This window comes from Nesoenas mayeri, assembly GCF_963082525.1.
Source record: "Nesoenas mayeri genome assembly, chromosome: 9".
In the NCBI taxonomy this organism is placed as follows: domain Eukaryota; kingdom Metazoa; phylum Chordata; class Aves; order Columbiformes; family Columbidae; genus Nesoenas; species Nesoenas mayeri.
In genome coordinates this window covers 25,834,715-25,855,120 of record NC_137557.1, presented here as the reverse complement: position 1 = coordinate 25,855,120, position 20,406 = coordinate 25,834,715, and the positions used below count along the sequence as shown (strand labels likewise).

The following is a 20,406-nucleotide window of genomic DNA, read 5'->3' as shown; positions in this document are numbered from 1 at the left end:
ATCTAGGTAACTTCTCTATTTCATCAAAGCTGAAGCTGAACAAAGAGCGTGAAAGGAAACATCTGCAAGACTGAGTTTATTGACTATGAAACTCATGAAGTAGAGATATACTGAACTGGATCTTTCATTGTCTTCAGTCAGCGCCATATTCTGCAGGTGTTATCCTTGCTCCCTAGTAATAAAAACACATTGTGAGGCAATCATTTAGCTATATTGCACAACTTATCCATTTTTGTTAAGATCTACACCAACTATCTACTTGGAGCCACAGAAATATTTTTCTGTCCATGCCTAGGAAGAAACAGCAGGACCTACAGCAATATTTTTAGCTGCGGTCATCCTGCATCCCATGTTTTGGTACTTCACTCAAAAGATCAAAGAAACAAATACTCTGTTCATATTTCCCACTCCCGTGATTTTTTTGTGTGAAGTCAATGAAACCTGAACAGAATGCAGCGCCAAATACACAACAGGGGTGCTCCCATCTAAAAAGCTTTGCATTTTGCTCATCCAGACCTCCCTCACTGAAATACATTGCAAGAAAATGGTTTAGTCACTGGTCTGGGGCTAGTACATGCCCATAGGACACATGGTACGGTTTGCCCGTGCCGTTATACAAATTTCTTCATGACCATATTTACTTAAGCCTCAGTTCCAAAGTGAGTTTCTAGCTTTTTCTTAGTATATTTTAAGTCACTGCTGGTACCTGCATTTGAGATATGGCCCCAGGACACATTTCAGACTATTTTTTTTACCATGATAAGATACAAAATGTCTCAAAAAAAAAAAAAAAAAAAAGAAGAATGTAATATATTTGTTACCTGTAATGATTATATTGCCTGCGTAATTGAAAGCACAGGAGAATATCTCATCAGTGTGACCCTCTAACACCTGAAGGCATTGGCCAGTAGCAGCATCCCAGAGTCGAGCTGTTTTATCAGAGCTGGCTGTTAGTATACGATTGCCCTTAGGGTTGAAACATATCTTTAAAAAAATATAAAAAGGGGTAATATTACTTAGCAAGTCAATATGCTTAGAAAAAGAAGCATATCTAGTGATTAAAAAGTGAAAATAGAAACCAGCAACTCTTGCATTCAGTTTTCCAGCTGAAGTTCAACATAATATTCCATTAGAGTCACCCTGGCAAACTTACGTGGCTGAAAACTTTGTGTATGTACAAAAGTCTATATACAATGACCTCACTATAGGATCAAGACATTATCCCCCAAAATCACAATTGCTCTACAACTCTAACAACTTTATTAAATGTCATCATTCCAATGTAAAATGAATACATATCTTATAGAGTTCTAAATTAAATAACATACATCTCTATAATAGCAAAACTTCATCAAAGGTGACTAATTTTTTTAGTATGTCTTCATATTTGTTAAACATTCATTGCCAAAATTGCATGCATTTCCAGATAATCAGATATATTTTTATAGCACTAAGCAGATAATACCAGGTTTCTTAAATAATGCAAAATTGTTTGATTACTGAGAGCAAAATGCCTGTTCCCCAGCAATCGCATTTCCTAATAAAGAACTTCCCAAGCGATCACAGCTACACAAAACATCTGCAGAAATCTTTCCCACATGCTCCCGGATGAGCAGATTCTCAGTTCCAGCAAAACGATCACGCCAGCACTAGGGACCCTGATGGGCTGTCCCTCACCCACCCACAGGTCAGCACATGCTCAGACTGCGTTCCGCAGTGCATCCACACTGAGTATGAAATGCTGCACTGACTATATCAAATGAGGAAAGACAAGCCCTTTTGAACTTAATATTCTCTCAGCAGAGTGATCAGAATAGCCAAATCAATACAACGAAAGCATGTGAGTTTTGTTCACTAGAACCATCCTAGTTTCAAAATAGTCACATTTCAATTATAAAATACATCAAACAAAACCAGCACAGACTTAGCGTACTAGCCTGGAAGCTAGTGAAAACTATCCATTTGAAAGAATAATGAAAAGTTGCAAGCATTAAATAACAAAGTTTGAAAAATACATACAATTTTGGAAGTAACTAGGTGTACTTGGAACTGAACCTTGGCATTCAAAATTGAGCCAGATAAGACTTCTAGCAAAGTGCATGAGCACACTCTTCATGACCAAGTGATTTTTGAAACAAGCTTTATACTTTCAAGTCCCTTATGCACTTTCAAAAATAAGACTTTTCAGGTATTCTGCCACAGAAATAGGTTTTTTTCTGTTCCACTTCATAAATTGGGTGTGCAGAGAAATAAAAAAAAAAGTAAAGAGGGGCAGATCTGGTAGAATCAAGGAATAAGAGCGATGGTAAAAGCTTCAGAGGCAACAGCCTTAAGATGTCATCAAGAGACTAAAAAACTTGTGCTTATTCTGTGAGAATATCTGGAGACTCCAAGGGTGTAATAACACGAATACAACCAATGACAGATGAAACTATTAACTCTGGTCAGAGTCAGAGAACATTCAGTGAGCATCTCCCTCTCCGCTACCCTGTCCTCTGCCAAGTGATTGCGGAGATCCAACCTGTTTACTGGTTCAGAAAAAGGAAAGAGATAAGGAAAAACAATCACTTCAATGTTAAGTAAGCCATGTATCCATCCCTGGGAGGGACAGACTTCTCAAGTAGCTTGCTTACTTTCCCAGTTCTAAGGAATCAAATAGTAGATAACATGGCAATATGGAGAGATAGCTCTTGGTGGAGCCTTTAGGAGTGGCACACCCAGTCTTACCGTGGCTCACAAGTGGGGACTTGGAAACAATCATTAACCGATAGCTTTTAGTCAAAAGTAATGTTCTTTTAGTAAAGATAATTTCTTAACCAGACCTCTCCATCTTAAAAATTTACAATTTTACCACCACATTCTTTAATGGTATTCCTCTGTCATGGAATAACTGGTGGCCTGGATATTCTTATCAAATAAGAAAAAGTGCAAACCACAGACAACTTACCTTTGAAATTTCACTGCTATGCCCTTCCAGCTTTGCAATGCACTTTTGTGTTTCTGCATCATAGACTCTTGCTGTTCCTGTTGTAGTAGATTAGGAGCCATTTGTGATTCTGATGGTTAAACATGCATTTTAATAAGAACATTTTAATAAGGTAGAAAGGACTTCATCCTCTGGTTTAATTTTAAAAGATATAGAAGACAATCCTAGCACAGTTTCCTCCAACAATAAAATATGTCAAAAAGGATCTGTAATCTGATTGGAAAAGGTTGACTTCTTAAAAGTTTCTGCAGGAAAACTTCTAATATGTGAAAACATATGTCCACATAGAACATGGACCACTGAAGTCTGTAATTTCAGAATGTCTGTAATTTCGGAATGTCTGTACAATATATTCAGAAAGCTTTAATTATTTCTCAGATATTAATTCTATTTTAAAATATATTAATTGTATTTCATAAGCTATTGATTACATTCCGTGAAACTTTTTACATTGTCTTATGTCTTAATTTAGCAACTACAGCAAATCAGATGCAAATAGTGCCCCCCATCCAGTCTGGCATCCTGTTTCTGAGAGTGCAAATCAAAACACATATGTATATTAAAATAATATGGTATTGTCATTCTGTGCTATAACATAACACTATACAGATGAATACAAAAAATACTTATTGTGATTCCTAAAAAAAATAATAAGCACACAAAACGGCTGCATACCAATAACAAAACAGATAACAAAACCAATAACAAAACATAACAGCTTCTTTCAGTACCTCTTTATTGTCTATTCTCTTGCTGTGCCTTTGGAAAGCCTAGTAGTGAATCCACCATTAAAATTCCAACTACCTTTTGCATTTAAGCCTAAATTTGAGCCACCCAAGTAATATTTCACTCAAAAGCTACTTACCTAAACATTTAAAATACATTTCCAGCCAGAAGTGAATTATTTCTCTACAAGTTTGAAGTTAAAGGGGAAAGACATATTGAGTTGATTAAAGTGTGAAAAATAAGAACATTTTAACTGGGTAAAACTTCTTAAGTTTAATGCCAAACTTCCTACAATGCAACAAACTTTGCTTGATCTATAGTTTCGAGTCATGATACTCCACTTCCATCAAGATACACTCAAAGCAAAACCAAAAGAACAAGTTGTTTTATGCTACTATTGCAATTTTTACAGCAGTCCCAGTCACTTCACTTACCATCAGCAGAGCAAGTTGCAATACGCTGACCAGCATAATCAAAGCAGACATCTAATATTTCTTCACTGTGACCTGTTAAAGTTGCTATATGTGTCCCAGTCATAGCATTCCACAGCTGCGTAGATAAATAAGAGTAATTTTTTTTTGCTTATTTTGACTAATTTACTTGATAGATTTCTACTTGATCCATAAAGCAAAACGTATATGTCCTTTCTGATGTTCGACTGAAGGTATTAACATGAAAGGGGGATATCAATCAATAAAGAGTCACTGTTTAGTCAGTTTAATGAAGTCCTATGTATTTCTTTTTATTTCAGTGTATTTATTAAATGAGCCTTAAAATATATATATTGCTATTTAACTGGACTTCATTGAAGTGACTAAGCTTATACGTTTCACATTTAGTTGTAAATTCTTTAATGAATTACATGTACTAGGTTAAAATAGTGTTCGTCCATTTACAAAAGATCTATGTTTATGTATCAAGTAGCCATATTCAGTACATACTCAATGTTCTTACCATGCATGTTTTGTCCATTGATCCAGTGACAATGAGAGAACAGTCCCAGTTGAACCGTGCATTGCTAATCTCTCCTTGGTGACCTACTAAATTATGTAACATTCTACCAAAAAAAATTTTAAAAAAAATATATATATATTTTAGTCTGTATTTTGATAAATGAATATAAACTGTAAGTAAGTTTATAATAAAATGAGATAGTAAAGGTGTCAAGTCTTCACCATTTTTTCTATTAAAGCAATTAAACAGAGTGGTACAGCTAATTTAGGATTCTAATACTACATCAATTCAATTTTTTATCATTGAGACAATGAATCAGTAAGGAATAAAACAGAAAAATCTACCCTTCTCTTTCAAAAATATTTAGTGAATGTATTTCCAGTGAAATATGATGACTTTCCAGTGCCAGAGACAGATTTTTCTATCCTTCTACATACAAAGCACATGTATCCTATTATCCTACTTAAACAAACTGTAAACAGTACATCTTTAGAACTCCATATAATCTAAGCCTTTTCTAAAATCCACTGAAGATCAAACAGAACTTAATCAGGTACTTAATGTTAGCATGTTCCCAAGTAAGAGGCAAATGATGGCCAAACTGAAATATGATTTCTAATCCTCATTAATCCTGAACTCTTTCCTACACAAAGCCTGACAATATTAGTTCCATTAAATCCTTCAGCTTTAGCTAATAGAGAGGGTACAATTAGCCATTATTGCTTCCTATGAATTAGTGGCCTACAAAGTAATGAATCCTAAAAAAGATTAATTTCTATATATATTAAAGGATTAGTAAATTAGTTTATTATCACAATGCTAGTATCACTGTATCATTAATAGAAAACTGCCTTAACTAATGGATAAATTAATGAGTAGAGAATCAACTGAGTTTAAGTAACTGAAATGTTTTTATTCATTGCATGAGATATATGAATAGCTAAACTAATATATATGCCAAATGAACAGCAAAGCAAATCTCCTGAGCAATTGAATTTTCTATTTGTTTATGATAACAAAAACATTATTGTATTCATGCCATTCATGTCATTTTATAGAATTACTGTTGTAATTGTGTAGACTTTCTTACAGTAAAACCAAAAATCAACAAGCAGAAAAAAAACAGTGGAAATAATATGTGAACATATTATTTGTCCATCAAGACTGTTATTATTGTAATACCTAATATGCAAAATACCTAACAATGAAAAAAGTCTTAATTTAAAATTTAAAAGCTTTAATTTCCAAATTTCAAAAGACAGTTCAGGCTTTAAACTTCAGTGTAAATATCTGATCAATAAGCAGAATAAATAACATGTGGAATATCTCACAGAAACCACAGTCTGTGAGATAGTCAGTTAGAAAGAACCCAGAAAATTGACTTGTGAAATGACATAAAAATTTTCTATTTAAATTATTTTTTTAAAAAAATCTGTTTCAGTCATGTTAATACTGGTTTAGCCTTCAGTTTCTAGTGAAATGTACATGGAAGCTCTAATATTTGCACCAAAAATTCCAAATAAGAAGAAAATGTCTCTCAGCATCGTGGTGTCCAGCATCCTGACCCCAGTTACAGGCTGAATGAAGCTGAATCCAAAGGTCTGATTCACTGAATGAGTGCCTTCTAAGTATTTACATGCCAAATATTAAACTGCTGGTATTGAACAAGCTCAAACCTTACAGGGTCACACCTTAAATTATGTACTACGTGTACATTATTTTTTAAATCACGTGTTCACTTTCATTTTGAATCTATACACATTATTACCCCAAGATATCACTAAACATAGACTTTCCTTTTATATATAAATTTCAGAGATATTACACTTGCTTTCACAAAAAGAAAAAAGACATGACCTCTGAAAACATAAGGGAGTTGTTGTCTTCATAAATTATTTTGTCAATAATCAGGGCAACCATTTTATTATTCTATTTATACTGGGTTTCCAGTTGAAAAAACAAGTGGATTTTTCAGGATAACACAATAAGTTCATATCTAGCTACTACACTATTATTTGTTAGCATAATTATAAAGACATTTTGTTCTCCGCAGTCAGAGAGGCCAAATTTTCTCTTCTTTATAAATTTATACTGACATAAAGAACTGTGAAAAGGAAGACAGACCTATGCTTAAGAAAGGCAATATGACCAGACTTATTTTCTATGACATAAAATATACTTTCTTTTTACTTGAATAGTCTGTTCCATCTAGAAATTCTAGACATCTTCAAAAACAATGAGGCTCCATAGTGACAAACTATTTTCCTGTTTGGAGAATTCATCAGCAACATACACAGAACCTGTCCATTCTGTCTGCCTCCTCATTGCTAATAAGATGGAAATTTACAACAAAAAGCATGTACAAAAGCATTTCATGGGAAGCATTCCTTTTCAGAAGAACAAAGGGAACAGGAGTAATAAAATGATAAGATGAAGGAACGCATATTCTAAATGAAGCCAAAGGACCAGGTCTGTAATTTGTAGCTCAACATTGTCTCTTTCATTTGTCATTAAAACATGCAATGTAAAATTATATTTATTAGTACTTTAGTACCTGCCAGTGCCAACATCCCACACTGCTACTGTATGGTCAAAGGAGCCTGTGATAATCTTATCTCCAGTGGTGTTGAAAGACAAAGAAATAATTTCTGCTGAGTGCCCCTGAAATCATTTTATAGAAGGAGTATGAGAAAGCAAATTATTATTTTTCCATTAATGTAGTTCAATATGTAGCTTTTTTTTCAGCAGCATAGCTCTTTTATAACCTTGCAATATCTTACTTACTGTCTTGTCGTGTATATCACAATTTTGACAGAAAGACCTACAGTCAGGCACATCACTTAAGCAATGACCAATTGTCCAATGATGTCATCAGTGCATATATTCCATATTTGATTTAAACAGAATCACATTCTTCACCAATACATACTGAAAACAGATGATTAATTTACAGTAAACTGCAGTACAGCTTGTCACCGGTGTTAGTGGAGAGGCTTGGAAAAATGAAGGTAAGCATATTTATAAGCTAAAGGTTCACAGTTCCACTGTTCTTTGCTCTGCTCAGGGCTCTGAGGAAGAAAAAGGCAAGGAGGAGAAAACACCTTTCCCACTCTATAGGCCACATGCACCTAAGGGAAGCTTATGCATTCTCTGTTATTTAAGATTTATGTGAGAGAAATGTATTGAAACAACACAGGCCAGTCTGAAGCTGTGAAATTTGAGCAAGGCACATAGACCAGAGAGACATCACAATCTGGAGGTAATTAGATGTCTTTCCTCTGCTGATGCTTACAGGAAGAAGATCCAGACACATGTAGTATCTGACATTAATGTTCTCAGAATTACTTTATGTTAAAACAGAGGAGGCCATAATTTACAGTATAGCCATAGGTTTTAATGAGCAATGGAAGGCATTCTGATCTATAGCAGTAATGTCATGGAAATGAGAAAATCCATCTTTTGATAAATATGACTTCTTATAAAACACCTTAGCTTTGTAATTCCCTTCAAGTTTTCTTAATCTGTTTCGTAAATGCAATCACCATGGGACCCACCTGGTAACTGAAACTGTTTTAATGGTTATATTGTTATTTATCTCAGAAAACCAAGAACGAAAGGAACATCTTTAAATACATAAGGAAAGCAAACATACACTTAAGGTGACTACTTCTTCTCCTTTCTCTATATCCCATAATTTGGCGGTGGTATCCATGCTTCCAGTTGCCACCAAGGTGCTCTGAAGATTAAATGATACACACACCTGTAGCAAGAAAAGTTGGATGGAAAAAGTGGGAAAGAAGAGCGTATCCATTTTCTCAATGGGTCAGATTAATATTTTTAAATAATTTAAAGATCTGACTTAATATTTTATCGAATACAGAAAAATTGTAGCATTCTTCCAACAATTCACTGGAAGGGCAACAAATCCTTATGACATAGCTCTGGATGACTACTCAAATGAAATGAATTCACTGGCTGCTTTGTAATGGCAATGCATTAAAAAGACTTACTGAAAGACCTCTTGTATTATTTTCCGAGTCTGGATTAAAATTCTCTATTTATGTTCTTCCCTTTGTGTCACAGGGAGAAATTACTTAGTTCACAATGTTTTCATTAAAATCAAGACTGAAGAAGTTTGTTCATTTCCTAACAGCACAAAACTGGCAGAGAACTATATATTCAGTATCAGTATCTGTAATACAAAGATAAACTTCTGCAATCTTAATAAACAGCTACAAATTTCTAAAAGTCCTCCTGTAACTCCAAGTTGTGTTAATCATACACGCATTTTCATACCCTTGCATGCACACTCATCCTCTCTCACCAGATGAGAGTGTCACGAGTGTACTCCCCTCTCCTAGGAGTACTTGCTCACACCTCCTCCAGGCGACCCGAGTGCTTCAGCCGTAGCAGAACACATGGTACTTCCTATAACCTGCTGATCCGCGCCACAGAACTGTCTATTTTTTTTTCATACTGAATACCTATGGACATGTCCTCTCCAGCAATGAATCATATGCAATAAACGCCTTTCAGAAACTGACTTCATTCAGAGAAACACATCATTTTCTGCTTGCTGTTCTGCTTGCTTTCTTCTTGTTTCTGCTTGCTTATCTTCTACTAATTACTTGCTAGCACAAGTCATAACACTTTGTGGCTAGTCTAACGCCTACAGAAGCCAAAAGGAATTGAGAGGCCTTTAAATACTTATCTAACTGATGTGTGGACACAAAATCACTGCAGCCTGTCTCAAGAAGCAAACGTTCTCTTCCAAAGCAAGAAACAAACGTTCTCTTTCAAAGTATCCAGAAAACAAAAAACCCACTGAAATTAATCTCACCTTCCACCAAGGTAAACTACCATTTTCTCACACTAGTTGTAGGCCTCACAATCTACAAATTAAGTTCCAATTTTTTCCAGAAACAATTTCCAAAATGCTTTATTGAATAATGATTAAATAGTTATTTTTGTTAAAAAATATATTCTGCATTAACATTAAAATTCTCAGTGGATTTGCCCTAATATTTTAAATCAGAATGCTGTGCATCAAGACATTTGTTATTGCTAACAGGGCTTCTAATTTATTGGAAAGGAAACCAACCATTTTTAAGATTAAACTGTTCTCATTTTGTTTATATTTGACATTTTGGCATCCCACATATTCCCAGTTAACACACTAAAAATTTCAGAAATTCATTCTTCTACGGCTCCAGTTGGTCCTGTACATAAAGTACAGATCTCAGCATGAAAGACAGTAATACAAATAATGATGTTCTTATGTATTCAGTTCTGCAATATGAGAAGCAATGTAAGATATCTAGAAAAAAAGAAAAAAGTATATATAAACAAAGAATAAAGACGTGCAATAAACTGAAAATTGTGATTGTTATGGTATTTTTCAAAAACATTCAGCCAACGAGGGAAGTTGGAACAAACTAAAAATAAAAATATCCTTTCAAACTGTATACAATGTTTTATTCTGTTTCTAAAGAACTGTCAGGCTATTTTTTCTTGCAATGCAGAAATATTCACAATGTCTGAATGTGTGAATAGATGCAGCAGAATAGCTGCCCCTTCCCATATCAGCCATGGAACTCACAGCCATCCATGATGGTGTGTAGAAGCATAAAGGAATAAGAAACATCCACCAGTACTCACTATTTCTGCACTGTGTCCTCTGAAAGTATGATAACATTCTCCTGTTTCCGTACTCCAAAGTTTGCAGGTTTTATCAAAAGATCCTGTGGCAATCTTGTCACTAAATGGAAAAGATCCCATCATTTTTACTTAGAAAAAAACTTCTGAATTCAAAGAGAGTAGAATTAACAGAAAAAATACCCCGTCATCAGAGCTTGCATGCATTTTGGTGCATTTTGCTGCACTACAGGATCCTGGAGCTGGATTTGACAAACAGAAGTTACGTTAAGGGAAAAAATTAGCCGCCATCGTTACTTTCTGTAACACCCACTGTGCCTACCTATTAGCACAGAAGTGTTCATAACTGGTGACTAACCTACATTAGAGATGAGGTTATCTGCTGTACTTCCAGGTGTATTTAAAAGTTACGTCATTTCATCAGATAGTAGCTGTTTGTTTATCAACAGCTATAAACTCTTTTTATAAGTAGTTTACCCAAATTGGTGGTCAAACGCCACTCCCACGCATGTCAGTCGAAGCGTTGTGACCAAAAACAGAGAAAGACTGAAGTGAGGTACTAAGAAAAAGTAGCAAGGGATACTGTATTGAAACCTAAGGATTAGCAGACTTCTTTTTTTTTAACTGAACTTTTAATTTAAAAGTAGCTCAACATTCTCATCAGATATTTTTTCTCGCATATTGCTTTTCCACTTTTATGTTATGGTCTAGTTATTGGTCTTTGAACAGATTTTTGTCATACCTTGGTTTCTTCGAAGTATATGAAAGAGTTTCACTAATTGCTTTTTTAAAGTAAAGCATAATAACAATATAAGGCATTGATATAGCAGGTTCTATGCTAGATAAAACCTTTTCATTTAGAAGGAAATTATGATGCTCCATATTGTGTAAGAACTAGTCTCTAACATTTATTTCCTGATATTAACTGTGTATTGCTTGACTGACAAATAAGGCATCTGACTGTGAAAGAGGTAATGTGATTCAATATAAAAATAGGAATTAATTTATATTATTTTACAGAGAAGCAAAATCATTTGCTTACACATTACAGTTTCCTCAGGAAGCAAGTGACAATGAAACTTCAATAGCTAACATGTAATTCCCTCCACCTAAGAGGTGGCAATTCTAACCTAGGACAAAAAGTCGTTGTAGAAAAAAAATACCTACACAGGTTCATATTTGACATTGATACAGCGGCACCCTGTGGATTTTATAAAAATTACTCAATAGCTCTGACACTTCTATATCGTGTCCTAAATAATAATGGAGAAATCCACTTTTGTTACGACAGAAATGTTCTTTCTCCTTAACTGAAGCTACTCGAGCTTTAGTAAGTACTTATATCTCACATCATATACAATTACATGGAGGCAGTAAAGAATTATTAACATTCAGAACATGATATGATCATATCGATATTCTCAAAATTAATTTAATATAATGAAACACAGATTAACATATACATGTATTTTTCAAGACATTGAACTCCTAATGGAATTTATATTTTGAATTTCTAAATTTCATTTTTATAAATTATAGCAGAAAATATGTTTGAATATTTCTCTTATACAAATAATATACAGCGTGATGTATATGATGGTGATCAGCTATAGCTGAACTTTACAAATTCAGAATTTGAACTATTTCAGTTTGAGATAGTCTTTTTTATATGAAAGTTTGAGAAACAGTTCCTTATTTGCAAAATAACATGATAAGCAATTATGATGCATCTCAGAGAAAATATATTTACCCATAGGGATTATTGAAAGCTATTGCATAGACTACATTTCTGTGGCCCTCCAGTGTACGTAGCTCTTCTCCGGATTCAGTATCCCATACTTTGCAGGTTCTGTCATAGCTTCCAGTGATAAAGCTGAAGTAAAGATAAATTAATTTCTGAGTACAGTAATAGCCTACTGATCCTGGTGCATAGTCAAGTGAGATATTTCCATAGATTTCAGTTAGTGCTGTCTCAGACCCTCGATTTCTTATTTCTTTCAAAAATAGAGATTAATAACTACAGAGGTTCCTTCTTCTTTCTTTTTTTTTTTTTAATATTACTCATTAAAAACAAAACCTTGTTTCTAATCTTTCATGTATTTCAACTAAAAAGCAAGCTGCTGCTTTCAAGACATGAAGGAAAAAATGGTTAGGCATATGCCCATAGTGAAATCAATTACCATGAAATGCCACTACAGTGAAAGTCCCAAATTAATTTATGTCAAAGATTCATTTAGATTTTAGTAATATTCATTTTATTGCCATAAAGGTGCTTCTTCCTGAAATATGGTAGTTGCCAACAAACTATCCCCTTGGCAAAAAAAACCTGCATAAATTGAATCTGACCCACTATTTTTTTGCATCTCCCATTGATTCTTCCACAAAGGCCTGATATCTAATCCGCAATCATGCTTAAAACTGCTTAGAAGCAGCACAGCTGAATTCTTTTTGCAGCAAGATAAAAGCACTGAAATATTCTTACAATTTCATTTAAAAATACAAAACTTTGATTAGCGATTATGTATTTTGACTTGAAAACAACTTACCAGGAACCAGATTTGTTAAACGCTACATTAGTCAGTGGTAATATATGTGCTCTAAGTATCTGAAAGAGAAGTTGGGGAGTGAGAAGAAAATATTTGATGCAATTAAAAAATGCTCAAAATATTAAATAGATTAATATTTTACCCTCTTCCTGCCAGATTAGCAGTTACAGCTGTAATACCTTAATCCTTAACTAAAAACTGACTCATGTCTCAGCAGGTTATCACTGAAGATATTATATAGTATTGATTTCAAATTTATATTTTACTTGAATGAACTGTTTTTTCCTCCATATTTGCTTTTTCTCCATCTGAGACCAGCAAAATAACCCTGGAACAGAGCCACAAGGGCAAAAATAAACGAGTAAGGAGACCATGCCTGATGAGATCACTGATGAAAGAAATCCCAACTAACATTAGGCCTTACATAGTGATTCAAGAAATCCAGCTGAATTGAGTATTTTGAGTCTTTTAGGTTATAGGATGCTTTCAGCTAGTATGTGATTTTGTTTTAAAAAAGGAGAACAGAAATAAGCTACATCTGCATCCAATGAGGTCATGACAAAAAAGGCATGCAGAACCATAACAAAGATACTTATCAAGGCATAATACAAAGGCAGAATTTCCAATTTTATGTCTGCCTGTATTATCTAGGTTATGGAAGTAACTGTTTTTCTAATGTTGTTTTTCTACGGCACTTCAACCAGACAAGTTGTACGTTTCATGTAAATTATCTCATACCCATAATAATATATATTCTGGTTTATTAAACATAGGTTAAAATGGTTTCAGATATTGCTAATGAAAGTCAGCGTGCCAGGACAGTTTGTAAATGACCAAAATAAATGTAATGTGGTTTGTGTTTGAATAAGGTGGCTACGGTATAACAGGGTTTGCATTTGAACAACTTTCACCTATTACAAGTTGGCTTCTGCTTGAGCATAATAGAAACATAACCTGGGAAATCACAGCAATTGCTGACAGTGAAGTAAAGGGATGTTAAGAATACAGAAATGGTCCACTAGGTCTTCTCTTTAGCGTGAGAATGAAGAAGAAATGATTTATGAACAATGCCATTTAATCACTGACATATTACCAGAGCTTCAACTTTTTGTTCTTATCTCTAGCTTTCTCAGCTGCCTGTCTCCAAAAGAAAAATGAGAGCTCAGAGATCTTCTGCTCAGAAGAGTCGGGATTGATCAAAATGGAAAAGAAATAAGAATGGTTAAGTGAAGGACTGAGAGAGAAACAGAAAAGTATTTTATGTTAGAAAAACAGCAAATTCTGTTCTCTAGAGAAAGTAAGACAAGTTGTACTTTCAGCTACAGCAGTGGAAATGGGCAACCAAGATGTGGAAAAGGCAAAAATGTTTTGCCTTTTTTTAAAAACAGCCACAGTATACAAATATCTGCATATGAGAATGGATAATTATGGAAATTTATGGAAATTTGATCCATTACATTTTTAAGGCTCCACGCAGGCAACTCCGAATAACAAAAATATTTAACAATTATGAAAAAAGGGAGGAAAACGAGACGGGTTTATGTTCAGTTTCAGCTCACTGCAGTAATTCTGTCCTTCCAAAGCCCAGTGCTGCAGCTGCTTCATCCACAGAACTCTAAGCCAGCAAGAATGGCTTGTGTAAATGATACAATAATCAAATCATAAGGTAATATTAAAAAAATATACCTTGATTCTACAAAATCTGCTACAGCAGTCCCCACGATAAAACTGCACATCACTACAACATACCCCTGCTATGTAATAGTTTAAAACCTGAGGAACTGTTACAAAAGCTTGCTTCTCTGCAGAGTGCCTAACACAATATCGTCACCACAATTACTGGAAATAACAAAAAGACAGGCTTATATACTCATTTAAGATTATGCTCCAGTGCAACAGGAAAAAATATTCATTCCCTAACAGTACAAACACATGGAACATTGTCAGGGAAAAAAAAAAATCCTCACTCCCACCCACCTCTTGTGGTTTCTTTTAGTATCTCAGAAGCAGCTGATCCTCATGTTCCATTTACAAGCATTAAATGGAAATGAAATATAAACCAAGTTCTTTTTACACACTTCTGGCTACTCTTGAGTAAAGAAAATAAGCCAGCATTGATTGGATTTGTCTGCTTCTAGTCTTTGCAAATGCAGAAGTTCAAACATGGCACTATACCCAACAAGAAACAAATACATTATTTACACTGAAATTTGGACACGCATTTTGTGATTTGTCAAGCTCTGTGATGAGCAAATAATTTTAAAAGCTTGAGAAAAGCATTGTCTCAGTTGAGAGCATACCTTAGAAGAGCAACTTTTTAAGATGCCTAATTACATAGCTCCGTTTTCAAGGTTAAATGCACAGATCTTGGTAGCGTTCAGCCGGATTTGTACCGTTGATTAAAAGAAACCAAGTTATATCTAGCAACAGGTAAGATTTTGTTTTAGTCAAGCAAATAAATACAAAACTTCTCTCTTTTCTCGCTGTGAGATAACAATCAATTACACGGTACTGACCAGCAATTTTTAACAGCTACACATTGCCATCTGCTGACACAATAAAGACACAACACTTAATTATACCAGGTTTCAACATGCCGTTTCTGGAAGCAATTTTATTTTTATTTCCACAATTAAAACCAATTAAACCTATTTTCCTCTGATACACTGAATCCTGGATTTGAAGTCCTGAAATGTCTCTCTAATATTTTTTCTTAAAATTCTTACTCATTGAACAGAAATTTACAAGGTGCTGTCAGATGAAGATCAAACTACCAATTGTCAAACATAGTAGTAATGGTAGAAAGTAGGGACAACCAATAATACTGTATGTAGCAGAATACCTAAAATAATCACAATTTTCACAAAATGAAGGACAAGAAGACAAGCAGACAAGCGTATGAAAATAATCTGGGCCCTTCCAAGAACCTAAGTTACTTGGGGCCTATTTACAGGTTTTGTTTAAACATGACTATGGGTGTTGCTGTTTCACAGAGTCTTGACAACAAGGAAAATGATTTCTCTCCAAAACACACCCTTGTACATAAGCCTGTGTAAACAGTGTCTAGGAACAGTTGTACCTCCCATCCCTTTAGTGGGAATTCCTGGCAGACATAACCAAGCCAGACTCAGTTGTTGCAATTTTAGGACTGTACAAAGGTAGGACTAGTTACATTTGTAGAGTCCTAAAATTACATTCAGCCCTTTGAAGGCAACCGCGAGGCTGATGTGGCCTCCGGTGAAAGGGAGTTTGATACGTCTGCTCTAAACAGTGCAGAGGTGATTGAAAAAAGCCAAGAAATTGGTCATAATGTCCAAATTTTGCTCTCAGGCACAATATGCAGCAGTAGAAACAGACATGCAACATTACAACTGAAACATACAACTGAAATTCCCCCAAATTATTTTAAAGATGCCTCTGACCTTAAAAAGATGGAACTTGTGATCCTCTTCTTCCCCTAGCTTCTCTTGCAATCTTCGTACTAAATGTATGACGTGCTCCTTGCATGAAGCTGTGATGAGAGGTTCTCCTTTTTGAATTTCTTCTACCAAGGCTATGGCATCTGTGCTAATTATGAGGGGAAATAAATAAATAAATAAACAACTACAAAAACAACAACAAAAAACAACAACAAAAACAAAATCACCGAATTCACCAGATTTCATCCTCTGGTAATAATTATTATTATAAAAGCAAGAATATTATTTACTTGCAGAGAAATCAAAGCAAGCAATTCAATTATATGCACTTATTCTGTAAGAGCTTAAAGAAATATGGATAAATCTTTCTTGGTTTCTATACTTTCTTTTCTCTCTTACTGAAGTTGTTCGTTAAGCTGAAAGTTTTACAAATTTTAGCTTGGCAAGAACTTTACCTTTTCAAACAGTTTCCACAGAGGGTCAGACAAGGGAGATGTGTATCCAAAACTGGTAGCTTTGGAATAAATATCCAAATTAAAGTGGAATGTCATCAATTCTGAATTAGTTGCCCATGAAGTAGCAACAAGATAACTTATATATGTAAAGTGTTAAAATTATCTCTGTCTGTGGCTTCACAAATCTATGCCTGTTCTTATAACCCTCAGTTACGAGAATAACTTGTAAAATGTGGTCCACAGTCTGATTCCTGGCCATCCATGAGAAACTGAGGGTTGACAATACCCAGCAGTCAAACACCAACATACATTTAAAACGTCCTAGCAAGAAAAACAAGCATTTCTGTTAGTATGTAAATTATCGCCATCTAAAGGGGATTTTCTACATCAGTCCTCTAAGTGGGAGCCACTAACATACCTATAAATTAGTATCCTCTCAGTGTTTATACTCCTGTTAACTAATAGCAGACAACTTCTTTCTTTCATAAAGTGACTCGTTAGGTTTTATCCAGAGTACTGATCACATTTCCAGGTAGATAAAAATAAATATTTTATAAATTTGGATTTTTCATCTTGCATGTACAGCCTACATTGTCTACTAACTTCAGCCTACATGCAAGGACTTTTCCATATCAATGTCAATATTGATATTACTTCATGCCCTTCTGCCTAAAAAACTCCACGTTAAGGCTCCCAGCTTTTTTTTCATTTTTTATTTTGGATGCCTAAAGAAGACATTAGCTGGAGGAAAGCAGAAAAAATAGTTGAGAGCTGCATAAATCCTGATAATCTTTCCATGGTGTCTGATGTCAACCAAAAAGTTATGTTAAAAAAACACTAGATATGACATGCAAACTCAATAAATATTCCATATTTATTATGTGTACAAATAAATGACAAGAGACAATGAAGCAGAGGAAGCCAGACTTTTCTCAGTACTGCCCACTGAGAAGAAAAGCATCAAGGAGCACAAATGAAAAAAAGGCAAAAGAAAAAAAAAATCCATCAGAGCACAAAAATACACTTTGTTGTTTTGTGGGTGGTCAAACACCAGAATAGGTTTCACAGGGACATTTAGGAGTCTCCATCTAGCAGATACTCAGAGCCCAGCTACACAAGGTCCTGGTCAGTCTGCTCTAGCTGACCCTTCTTTAGATGGACTCAAGATGTCCCTTCCAACCTAAACAATTCTCTGATTCTGACATACCATTATATTCTGTCACTGAGTGCACAAAACAACCAGTCAAATAACTTGCCAAGCACCGGTGCATAAATTACATGTAGCAGTATTAAAGATAATTCAGCATAGTAACTTGTCAAGTCAACATTCTCATTACAACAAATTTGTTCCATTCCTCACCAGGAAGACGTATGAGAGGTTCACACTGGCGCCTTCCAGCTGTCTGAAAAGCAGAGCCAGATGTGATTGAGGATTGTCCTCCACCTAGCAAGTCTCACTTGCTTCCTCATGAAGTGACCACTACCTTTTATCTTACCTAAACCTATCCTATCAAACTTCAATCTAAAACAGAAAACTTCCATTACCTGCAACAGAAGCAGATACATAGTTTTGCCACATGAACGTATGTGAGGGAATCACTTGCCTAGATTACATCTCCTTACCTATGGTTGTTACGAGGATCAATTAATTAACAGGAGAGATCTGAACTGATGTCTAGTTGTTATTTTCGGCTATTTACATAAAGTTCATTTAAACCAATGAAACTGGGGGCTGAGTTAGACCCACTTTTGAACACATTCTGAAGACCAGATATACTATTACAGAAACTGTCATTCATCACAAAGTTCAGCGCTGTACATTTCTGCTGGCTTTGTTTTGTACAAGCATCTCGATATCCATAACTCTACAAGCAAAAGGAGGCTTCACCTCTGAACAGAAAAGCATGATGGTTAAAAAACAGCTGGAATGCAAGATTCCGTACTTAAAACAATAGGAGAATTATTTGAACTATGATATTTTCTTTTCTGTGTGAGTGTTTCAGTGAACAAAGACATAGTTGACCTCAAATACGTTTAAAACAATCAAATAGAGTTGCAGATGAGCATGCTATAAAACAGCAGAGAGTGTTGTTATATGAAATATCATCATACTTACTCAGGTCTAAGATCGAGTAAATCTATAGATTTGGTCTTTGGCTCACCATCTTGTACATATTCCAGCATAATTCCTTCAAAAAATAAAACAGAAGTTTTAAAAAGATCTTAGTTTTATGTCAGGGATTTTATAACCTGCACTATAGAGTGCAATGCTTCCACTTCTATGGCTCCACTGACTTCAGCAGCCCTACTTCCAGTTACTAGGAGAAGGTCGGCTGTTCTTGCTGAGAGTTAGCAGGTTCATCAGCAACTCTGATATTATTATATGATAAAAGATATTAAACATTATTATTTATGAGCCATTTTCTATTCTGGAAATTAACAAGCTCTTTTTTCCCCAACAACTTTTTGCATGCTTTCATCAGCTCTATTTTCAAAGAAGCTGTCCTGAAGATACATATGGTAGTTTGGTGTTCCAAGAAGACTGGAAAACACGTTTTACAAAACCTGTTACATTTATTTCAATGTTTGCAAAGGCCTGTGTGTAGTAGCGTATAGAAAACCGTCACACACTTTCAATTTCTAGGTATGTTCTGGTACCTCTGCACCTTTTACTGAGTTGAAGTACTAAAATCTTTAACCGCATTGTTTCCTGTTTTGAAACAGTTGTTAAAGAGTTCTGCTGTTCCTTGGCTTTCTGTGGGAAAGGATAATTTAGAAGAATTTTTATGCCAGTTTGCATTTTACCAAGTCTGCAAGAAAAATACTTAATTTGAAAGAAATATCTGTTACTACAACACACTTTCTGAGCCAGCCATCTCCATCTTGTTTCACCTGTGAAAATTCACTAAGTCTCCTGATTGAGTTCATTCAAATTCTTCAAATTATGAAGAGTACTTAGCAGAATAGCTTTTCAAAGAAAAGAAAAATAAGAAATGCGGCAACTTTTTGCTAAACAGGCCTTTCGATAACACATATACCTTGAAGAAAGGAGAGAGGTAGGGAAAGTGTCCTTGCCCATGGCAGAGGGGCTGGATGAGATGATCTTTAAAGGTCCCTTGCAGCCCAAACTATTCTATGATTCTATGAATTTTTGGAGCCAACAACTGCCATTTTTGACTTTCTAAACTCCTTACTGCAATGCAAGCAAGACTGCCTTGGTTTTGCAATGATAAGTCATTAATTACAGCTCGGATCAGCGATGCCCAGCTGGAAGTCATCAACCGCAGTGCCAAAACACCTGCACCTCAAGTCAAGCCAGCTGCAGGTGTGTGACCCACCTGCTCATCCCGCCCACCACAGGGGTGAGGAAACCCCTCGTGACAAGAGCCCCCCGCAGCCTTCTGGCAGGGGTGAGGAAACGCTCCCTGCCATGAGCCCCCCGTACAGGAAACCCCTCGTGACAAGAGCCCCCCGCACCCTCCGGCAGGGGTGAGGAAACCCGCCATGACAGGAGTCCCCCACACCCCGCGCGTCTCTGACAGGGGCACCCGCCACGCGCCCAACGACTGCCGCCCGCGCGCGGCCCCGTCCCCGCCGAGCCGGCACAGCCCCCCCTGCTCCGCACCCGGCGGGTAGTAGCGCAGCAGCAGCCGCCTCAGCCCCAT

General features: G+C 35.6%; 1 protein-coding gene across 1 annotated transcript; it reads right to left on the bottom strand.

Moving 5' to 3' along the window:
- Positions 1-137: 137 nt before the first annotated feature.
- Positions 138-20,406, bottom strand: DAW1 (dynein assembly factor with WD repeats 1; the record flags this gene model as incomplete). The annotated part of the gene is made up of 13 exons (XM_080349805.1): positions 138-172; positions 822-984; positions 2,948-3,024; positions 4,147-4,261; positions 4,667-4,769; positions 7,221-7,327; positions 8,319-8,426; positions 10,325-10,424; positions 12,072-12,194; positions 12,868-12,926; positions 16,290-16,434; positions 18,858-18,930; positions 20,367-20,406. The coding sequence occupies 13 exons, from the start codon at positions 20,404-20,406 to the stop codon at positions 138-140; spliced, it is 1,248 nt and encodes a 415-aa protein (XP_080205931.1).